Source organism: Ctenocephalides felis, unplaced genomic scaffold (assembly GCF_003426905.1).
Source record: "Ctenocephalides felis isolate EL2017-DRISC unplaced genomic scaffold, ASM342690v1 CF-g0.4_SCAFFOLD_00845, whole genome shotgun sequence".
Classification (NCBI taxonomy): domain Eukaryota; kingdom Metazoa; phylum Arthropoda; class Insecta; order Siphonaptera; family Pulicidae; genus Ctenocephalides; species Ctenocephalides felis.
Genome location: NW_020536999.1, coordinates 20,207,442 through 20,218,347, shown reverse-complemented (window position 1 = coordinate 20,218,347; position 10,906 = coordinate 20,207,442). Strand labels below are relative to the sequence as shown.

Here is a 10,906-nt window from a genome sequence, read left to right as displayed (position 1 = left end):
CGATCTGAATCATGACCTTTACTCTAGTCAAACTAAGTTTTGTCATATGCTTTGAATTCATACGAATAGGTTAGGTATTTTATTTAAAGCAAAATATTTTTATCTCGTTTCTCTCATTTGACATATCATATTTCCTCCATAACTTTCAGCAAATCCAAATCGTTTCGCATGTGCCGCCAGAACTTTCCCAACTCGATCTACGGTTGTCCTGCGTCATTTGTTCGAATGCCGGCGCCTCGTCGCAGCAGTAAGTTGTAGAATTTAACGCAAATTCATTGCGGCAAATATCAGCGAGATCAACTTTGCTGCTGCTGCTGCCCGTTCCGCTGCGGCAACTTTATAATTGCAATTACGTTATAATGATGTTGAAGAGCTTCTAAGAGTATTGTTCGGACCCAAAACATCTGTTAGTTATATAGGAGGTCGGAGGAGGTTCAGGCATTAATAATATCGCTTGAGAGAGGTAATTTGAATTTATCGCACGTGATCCGAGAGAGAAAAGTGGCTGAAGGCTCAAGTTTATGATTAAGATAGGCAATGTTAAGTAATTGTATATGAATTAACTATTATTGTTGAAATTACCCAATTATTCCATCAAAAACATTACAATGTATTTATAATCGAAATTGAAAGCGGTATAGACACTGATTAGACGTAGTGTTATTTAAACAGTGGGGTGCATGGCATCGTGCCTTAAGGCAAATTGCTGGAACATCCCGTACCGTGATTAAAAACCTTGGTACCCAACCCAAAAAAATGACACAAAATGTGTACACATTATTAAAATCTCTATAAAATATCTGATAATTTGATGTACATATGTCCAATAATCATTTTTGACCGCCAAATGGCATTTTTTTAACTTATTTTTATATTGAGAGGCATAACCGCTGGACCTGCCTTCCCAAAAATTTAATCAGTTCTTCATCTTGTTGAGCAAGTAAAATGTTTTTTGAATTATTAAAATCCGACGCTCCGTTCTCTTAAAAACTGATTTACTGTTTTTGGCACTTTTTGTCCCATATCTTTGGAACGGCTAGACCTGCCTTTGGCAAAATCTAATTAGCACGTCTCCTTATCAATATAAATCGAATTATGATTTATTCTAATCGGTTGATCGGTGTTCTCAAAATCGTCGACAAAAATTTGTATCCACACACACACATACATCCATTTTTTCTAAGGTATGCCAAAATATTCAGAAACCTTTGGAACGTAAAGATATATAAACATTTTCATTTTCCATTTTTTTGCGATTACTATAACTTACCCTGCGGAAGTTAATAACTTACTTATTCTTAACTTTGACAATATTTTTCATTTTCATTGTTTTGCAAAAGACAACCGAATTGATATAAAAATTTGATACTCGATATTGTATAATTGTTTGTTCAAAAATTAAAAGAAATTCGTTAAAAATATTGCATTTTTTTGACGATGATAACTTTCAGGTTAAAGATATTTGATTATTTGGATAATATGTATGTTTCGAATTATTCGTTTATAGTTTTAAATTGTTTTGTATTTCTAGAATTAAAAATATATTGATCTAATCTTTTGCAACAAATTAAAAACTTTTGCTGATATAACATGCATTACTATCATTGCAATTTATTTCATATACACGAGAAATATCTATTATGTATCGAGATATACATCTCAATTTCTAATATTTTCTCATTTAAATTTTATTCATCAATAATTTTATAAACTTAAAAAAAGAATTCTAGAAGCTCTTTGTAATATATACCATATTACAAAGAGCTTCTAGAATTCTTTTCATAAGTTTATAAAATTATTGATAAATAAAATTTAAATGAAAAAATATTAGAAATTGAGATGTATATCTCGATACATAATAGATATTTCTCGTGTATAGATTTTTTGAACAATCCTACCAAACAAGTAATCTATTTTAATAATTCACCTGAAACTTGACCTAAACCTAAAATTTTTGACGTCGTCTTTGTTCATTTTATTACTAAAGCAATCCCATAAATCTATTCTATAATTTTGTATGAATCCACAGAATACTTTAAAAGTCGTTAAAATGCACTGAAAACCTGAAACTGTTATTATTTACGGCTATGTTTAGATTTTAATAGTAATTTATGTAATTGCAGTTATGATATTATAGCTAATAACAGATTTCACTATGTCATTAAAACCAGTATCTATATTATTTTAGTGGTATTTGGATGGCCAAGTATAATAAATTTTGCATATCACGTTTCTGAACCTACAATTAAACCCTATTGTCGACTGTTTAATTATTCTACCTTTACATCGTATAATTTATATATATATATATATATATATATATATATATATACAAATTTATACAGAAACATTATTATTATTAGTCAAATCATATCTTCAACTATTACCAATACATTTTGAAAATCATTGTCAATTATATAACAATTTTTCCAATAGGCGTAAGACAGTTCTAGTTGTATATGAATGTAAATTTTTTCTTCAATTATATTATACATGAATAATGTATAAATTCTAGAATATATAAATATGATACATACTTTGAAGTCGTCAGATTACATCAATTTTTATATTCAATCGAATTATTGGCTAATCACAAAATTATGTAACTTTGAATATTTCTTCGTCAGTGATTTAGATAAATGTCGGTCCATCGGTATATATTTATATGTATACGTTTTTATTAACAAACTAATATTTAAATCATGACTTCAAACAAATTCTATTCCAATCATACTCTTTCTGCATATATGCGAATGCGAAAAGCGTTTTGCAAAAAACATGCAAAGCACGTAGAAAATCTTTTTGATAAAAACATCCCCACTTTGCTGAGACAAATAATATAGTAGCTGAAGTAGTTTTGTAAAAATGTACGCATTTCATTTTTTTCCAAGAAATTTAGAATTTGCAAAAATTCAAGCGGTTACAACTTATGCATGGTTTGAAATTATGAACTTTTTAGATTGGAAATTGTTTGAAAATATTTTTCTATATAGTTTTCTAACAGGAGTACTGATAGCTTAACTCGTCACAATATGCTAAAAATTTTGAAGAGATATAATCAGACATAGGAACATGATTTTATTTGAAAATGATTCTTAGGATGTGCAATTAGTGGGATTATTTACAAAATAAATTTTAAATTGTCGCACATTCATAAAAAATATACACATTTCATCTTTTCTAAACAAATTTACAATTTAAAAAAAATCAAGCAGTTACGTAAGTCTTGAGTTAAAACTCAAAACGATTAAGTAAAAATATAGTTTATCAAAAGTTCCTTATAAAGACATACTTATTGAATAAATAATTGTAAGTAAATTCTGAATCAGTTCAAGTAATATATTATTTTTATTGATACGTGGCGAAAAAGATAGTTGCAGAAGCGGCAAATAGCACTTGTTTTTTTTTGTTCATATATAAGAAATATTTATTAGAAAGTTTCTTGTCAAATATATTAACATAATCACATACCTCAGTAAAAAAATACAAATTGTAACCATTGGAATTGTCAATGAGTTTTAAAATTTCTCAGGTACGATAATTTTCTTAATTTTATACGAATAATATTAGGTTGTCAAATATCTCCCTTACGCCTTTTTGTATTATAAACCAAGAGCAACAAAGCGGAAGGGAGATATTTGACAACCTAATATTTGTTTCTTAATATGCTTAAACATAAAAATTATAACAGTATCAGTTTCTCTGCCAATGGTTTGTAAAGAATTATGCAGCTACTCAAAACCTAGTTTTTTGAAACAAAAACAACTTCTCTAAAAAAAATTAATTTCTCAACAACCGGGACTTGGGGCTTCTCAACAACCGGGACATGGGACTTCTCAACAACCGAGACTTCTCATCAACCGGGACTTGGGACTTCTCAATACCCGGGACTTGGGACTTATCAACAACCAGGACATCTCAACAACTAGGGTTTCTCAACAACGAGGACTCCTCAAAAACTAAGCCTACTAAGAAATAAAGAATTCTAAAAACCCTTTTTTTCAAAAGTCAAAACTTTTGAAAAACAAAATATCTCAGAAAACAAGCTTGTTCGAAACCGCGCTTTGTGTAATAATTTTTTTGCAAAAACCAAGTTTTCCAGAAAGAAAACTAGCTCCCTGCTTATTTCCTAACACATGCAAACTGTAAGCCGTAACTTATAAAACGCTTGTGGCAAATCTACTGCATTCTGCGAAACAATATAAAGGAATTTAAGTTTATAAATTGTCCTTTTCGCTGAAGCGAAGTGCTTTCTTTGTTAAAAACTGCACAATTGCAACAAAAGAGTTTTATAATTTACACTTATACAAACTCAAAACGATATAGTAAAAATATAGTTTATCGAGACTTCCGTACGAGGACATACTTATTGAATAAATAATTGTAAATGCAAACAGTAGTTCAGAAAGTTAGTTGTTTTCATAATGGTTATACATATAATAATGATCTGTTATTATTTTATATTACTCTACGTTTGTAACTTATAATTATGCTATTTTCATATTTCATTCAGATGCTTACGGAATAAAAAAATTTATAAAGCAGTGCATGTACAACATATTAATTACATTATTTTTTTGTACAGATAAAATAGTGATAATAAATATTAATGATAACGATAAAATAATGATAATGGATTACTGATAATAAATATTATTAATCCACATATGTACAAGGGTAATATATATGTAGGGTACCAATTACAAAATGCGAAGCTCGAAAACTACCCTACTGTGTAAATAGTTAATTGACAATTACACTTGTCGTAGGCCTATAATATTTCATGTTGTTTATTAAGACTATAAACTCTATGTTCATATACATCAGTTTCATCAAAATCATCAACAATATTCTTTCAAAAATTAATTATGACGAAATATCTGAGCCGATGGGAACGAAACATTTGTACAAGAAAACAGATCAGAATTATTCTTAATTTATATTTAATGAACTATTTTTAAGTTTTTAAAATAAAATTATAAATTGTTATCTGAAACGTGGGCGAAAACTTAGCTTATTACAAAGTAGAGAATCGGCTGATTATTGCGCAAATTAGTCCTTCTTGGTTTGACAATAAATTTTTTAATTTTTGTATCAAACGATTCAGAAAAATTTGAAAAATCAAAGAAACAAAAAATTATCAAGTCGAAAACATTAATTTCTCCTATGACGTTAAACAAGGAAAATTTGTTCAGAAGATCTAAATTTTGTCATGACATGAAGACATTTTGACATATGTCTTCATAAGTAAATCCGCATTAGTAAAGCACACACACACACTCATATATATATATATATATATATATATATATACTATGTTTGTGTGTATACTCAACAAATATATCATTTAGCATCAGATATAAGGATACGGAAGCGGCCTAAGGACCCCAGAGGTTCAGATCGATTTTAACCCTTTGCGATATCATAATTTACACATAAACATGCAATCGTATTCCCATTTATATTCCCAACGTTCCAGGCACTCCAATTCGATTTAATAAGTTTTCTGTAAAAACAACTCTCTCAGAAAAATATTTATATAATGGAATGATGGGCTATTAATTCATATCAAGTTTGTAATGAGATTTTAGTACTTAATAAATACAGACATATAATCATGTTTTATCTATTGCGTATCAATAGTAATTTATTTATTTATTTCTTATTCTTTAATAATCGGATCAATATTTATATTCATTGAGCTGTAATGCTGGGATGGAAGTTATCTTACATATTCTGATAATTTAAATTTATTTTTAAATAGAAAACTTTAATTACGAGTACTTTATTTTTAGATATAAAAATTAGAGACAACATTTAGAAACAATTCCAAACACTAAACCATGTGCAACCTACAAATAATCAAATTGAACTAATTACTTAAAAATCAATTAAGTATAAAATCATTTGTTATCTAAACTTGTAACACCTATCTATATATTTTATAAAATAATGAGTGCAGTTAAATTTGCAGTATACCATTATTTAATTTTTTTTTATCTATATACTGATAATTTAAATTTATTTTTAAATAGAAAATTTTAATTACGAATACATTATTTATAGATATAAAAATAAAACCGATTGCCTTCTGAATGACAACTCAAAGTTAAATTCACATTTGTTTTTAAACTTGACCTATGCAATTTATAGTGTTGATTTAGAATCATAAAAATACTATTATTTGGATCCTACTTTACTATTATAAAATTATTTTATCTAACTACTCAATTCAAAAAAGGAATTTGTTCCAAATACATCATTACTTAAATCAATGCAGAATAAAAAGTTGCAATAAGACAAAAGTATTATACATACATATCCAGCGAAGCTCAAATATTTGGCAATCGTTGTTGAGTATTTTGAGAATTTTACTAAAAAATTAGGGTTCTACAATACTACGAGAATCTCCTCCATCCATATCAACTTGACCCAATATGTGTTTTGCAATTTATGGATAGATTCTGCCGCATAACATACGAATGTTATGGCAAGACCATGTTATGAAGGACTTTCCATACTAAATATTGAAAAAAGCCATGTGGTTGCTGTGCAGTCAGGCGTATTTCTCAGATTGTCAGATGGAAACCATAACCTAGAAACTGCACAAATTTCAAAAAAAAACATCTTAGATAAAAGTGTGTTTATGATGCAGCTCCATAACATACGAGTGACGTTGCAGTTTATGTGTAAAATGCCTAATTGCACAGCAAATACATTACATATTGATAGTATTCAGTATGATTCAGTAGCATAATGAATGGAAGTTGGAGCGTAACATGGCCTTGCCATCACATTTTTCTGTTATACCACAGAATCGGTCCTTTAATGTCATATATATGGCATATGGAAAAGCATATGCCTTCTCAATATTTATTCAAAACATCAAGAATACAAATATGACAAACCAGACCAGTATTTCCCAAATCAACCAGGAACATGGGTAATTTGCAACAAAACCTCGAACAGTATTAAACGACTTACTACATCATGAGAATTTTACATTTGGCTTCATACCATTTAATCAAAACAATCAAAACCCAATTATCTTCCACTTTATCCAACTTCCCTCAGAAGAAAAGAAAATTCACCATCCATATCAACATAAAACCTTGGTCTGACAAGTATGAAGTTTTGTAACAAGCAACTCTCGACGTGGAAAGAGGCCACTAAACAACAGTGAAGTGGTGCCCCGGCCACCACAAATATAATGAAAATAAACTTTTCATGTGAATGACGTCGGAAAACCGAGGATAAAAGAAAAAAAGGGGAAAAACAGAGAAAAGAGAGAAGAAGTCTTCTACTTTCTTATAATACCTTCCTCAGACAACAGCCGAGTATTCCGTCCTAAACTTTGCCATCCGACAATAGAGAAAAGAATTAACAAAATAGTTGTGTATCATTCCTCATCTATTTGTTATTGAAAATTCATAGAAAAGTTTGAGGAAAGTTATGAGGAAGAGTTCTAGTTTGTTAATGCTTCAACTATTGACATATTGGCGGTGGACATGATATTCGAAGTCGATAAGATATATCCGAGATATATTGGGGATGGGTGAATAAATATTTGAAAAGCCTTAGGATATGTCCAAGAGGATTAATTCAAAGAGCATATTAGAGGCTTGAAATGTCGGCGAATATATCAAAGCTTAGCTTAGAATATAGAAAATACGAAAAGTAAGCTTCTAGCACTTCTGTGACAGAAGTATTTATATTGTGTAGACATCGAATTTTTAATTCAAATTTCTAGAGCCAAAATTCGAATAAACAAAATCAGAAAAAAATTACCACAATAACCAATCACAATTTCACCAAAGCTCTAGGTTGCACGTAAAAGCTCATAATTTCCAAACAATGTCAGGATTTTTTTTCAATTTTTTGCAGAAGACCCAAGTACTTCCAAGAAACGCAAATAGACAAAATATCAAATCTAGTTATTTCAATATATGACAGTAAAATTTTTTATCGTTTTTGAGATAATTTGGAGGGTATGCTAATTATTCCTAAAATTAAATTTTAATATTTAAACTATTTTTTTTTTCAAAAAAGAGACCTGTTCCCTTAATATACACAATTGTTTATAATATGTAACTTGTAATTTGTAAACTGTAACTAATCCAAAATGATAATATGGATGTTAAATGTATTTGAAAGTATATACTTCTTGTGGTTATAAAAATTTTATGTAAAAATCAATTGTTATCAAATATCTATATCAAAATATAAATGGGGTATATTTGTTACTTGCATATATGAAAGCTCAAAAATTGTCTAGAATCAACCGACTAGGATGGAATTTCAAATCAAACTTAACTATTGAAATAAATTGGTTTAAATTTTTTTTCATCTTTTACAGAAGCAATAAAAAATAGTTGACATAAATCCTGGTCAGAGATGCATATTAAATTTCTTAGAAAAGCAAAAATCTTAAAAAGTATTTTTAAAAATATATTTCAATCATGATTAATGGTGCATTATTATGGTGCACCTACCAAAAACATTAAAAATATCCATAACGATTTGGAACCTTTAAGAATGGTGTCCATTATTCCACTTTTTAATAAATTTTTGTAACTAAACCTCTTTCCTTAGGCCTATAATGATTTATAATATCCTTTTAGATACATATAACTAATTCACTAAGAAAAGTTTCATCAAAATCGTTCAAAAAGTTTTGGAATTTTGGCATACATACACACACATGTGTATCTCTTACCAAATTTTGGCATCTAACGATTCAGAATCACTTGAAACGTCGAAAAAACATTAGTAAGTCTCGTTTTCTGGGAAAAACAAAAGTTTTCTTTGAGAAGTCAATAATGTACATTTTTTAGAAAGCAAACTATATATCCAAATTAAGGCTATTGGTGCATGGCATCGTGCCTTAAGGCAAATTGCTAGAACTTTCTGTACCAAAACCTAAATCATTAAAAAAAATTTGCAAAACTTTGAAAAAAATATATTTTTGAGAAATCCTGAAATTTTTGAAAAAAATTGCCTTTTTTGAAAAATTTGTTATTTTATATTGATTTTTTTTAAATTATGTTAGCTGATTTGGAATAGAAATATCAGAGCGCGTAAGCGCCGCGTGGTCGTCTACCGTTCAAATATTTGTACGGAGTCCATACAAATGTACACAAAAATTTTAATTAATATTATAATCTTCATAAAATATTTGATAATACGATGTACATATATCTAATGTTTATTTTTGACCGCCAAATGACATAGTTTTTTACTTTTTTTATTGGATCTCTGGAGACGCTGGACTTGCCTTGACAAAAATTTTACCAGGTGTTAACTTCATTTATACAAGTAAGATAGTTAATAAAAATTAATAATTCACATTTCCAAGAAAAATATAGGTAATGAAGTTGAAACATGGATATGATATAAAATTCTATAAAAAACTTTGCCAAAGACCTCATTAAACAAAAATGTATCAACAAATATTTGCCAGCACAATTACGTATTCTTCTTATAGTAATTAAGATGCCTTTAAGGATTATGTGAAAATGGGGTGATATCACAATGATTTCACAATTTCATAGATGTGACTTGAGTTTTTAATTTTTCAAACAAATTCTTCTCAAAGTACATCTCGATATTGCACAAGTATCTTATTATTATCAAACTCTATTCATTATCGAGTCCACAATTCAACTTTACACAAAAGTTCCATCTGATTTCTTGGAAACATTGCAAATATTCACAACGCAACTCTAAGAAGTAACAATGGACATAACATTTTCTATTGAATTCAAGAAATTCAAGTTGCACAACAATACTATAAAATCATCGAAATAAATATAATAAAATTGAAAGACTCACCATTATCGTGATGAAAGTCCGGGGCGTTGTCCGGAATTGCTTGTAGAACTGTGCACAGGATGGCCAAAAGGAGGATATTGAATCTCACAATCATTTTGGGATAAATTTGATAGTTTTGTTTGTCAAAAAAGCACCACTAATTATCACAACTCCTAAAATTTGCCAACCCGTAGAAAGGGTGGTTTGGTTGATTAATTTTTGACCATTTGGACTAGTTTAGGAAGAGATCAACATTTTTTACTTTACAGATAAACTTTAGAGTTAAATTTAACATTTATAGTTATTATTTACACTTTTTGCACTATGGGGAAATATAGAATAATTTATTATTTTTAACGTCTTCATATTTCCTTTATCCTCTCCAACGCAGGTGTCGTCTGCAAAGGAATTAGCAAAAGTTAATTAACCTGAATTTTATACACTAGACAAGAAGATGAGAATTAAATTACAATCGCAACTAGTAACTATATTATAAAATATATTGTGTTATATTAATTAAGACATAAAAGTCAGGATTCATCTCGTTGCCTTTGCACAAGTGTTCTTTGTGTTCAAATTGTCGGAGCATTTGCGAAATTAAAAACTTTATTACAATTAAACGAGCGAATTGCAAAAATTAGATATTTAGCACTCTAGCTAATTAATGCAGAGCTGTTTGTAATGTAATAACCTATTTTAAATTTAATTTCAACGTGGAAGGTAACGGTGTAATTTCTACATAGAGTTAGTTATTGGAGTTTCTGCAATTATGTACAAAACCTTCTTGTTTTTGTTACAATGTTTGCTTGCTCATCCATCTGGTATAATTTTTACCAGAATAGTTTAAAAATACAGTCATATATTTATTTTAGTTATATTATAATCTGCCAAATTTCGGAATTTGGATTGGAAAATTGTATAAAAAACAGCTCTTATTATCATTTTCTTTAAAAAACTTAAATGTCTAATTTTGCAATTTTTTTTTTAATTTTGAAAAGATCAAATTAGAAATTATATCAAAATTATTATTTTTTTACAATGTTGAAAAAATTTCAGTTTAATCAAAAATATCAAATTAAATAAGAACTCGAGTTCC

General features: G+C 28.6%; 1 protein-coding gene across 1 annotated transcript in view; it reads right to left on the bottom strand.

Annotated features, from left to right (window-relative positions):
• Positions 1-10,066, bottom strand: part of LOC113380256 (hemicentin-2-like) — a 265,144-nt gene extending 255,078 nt beyond the window's left edge. The window contains exon 1 of the mRNA XM_026619616.1: positions 9,832-10,066. Coding sequence (XP_026475401.1) covers positions 9,832-9,925 — 94 coding nt within the window. The 5' untranslated portion in view covers positions 9,926-10,066. The remainder of the gene's footprint in view (positions 1-9,831) is intronic.
• Between the last annotated feature and the right edge of the window lie 840 nt (positions 10,067-10,906).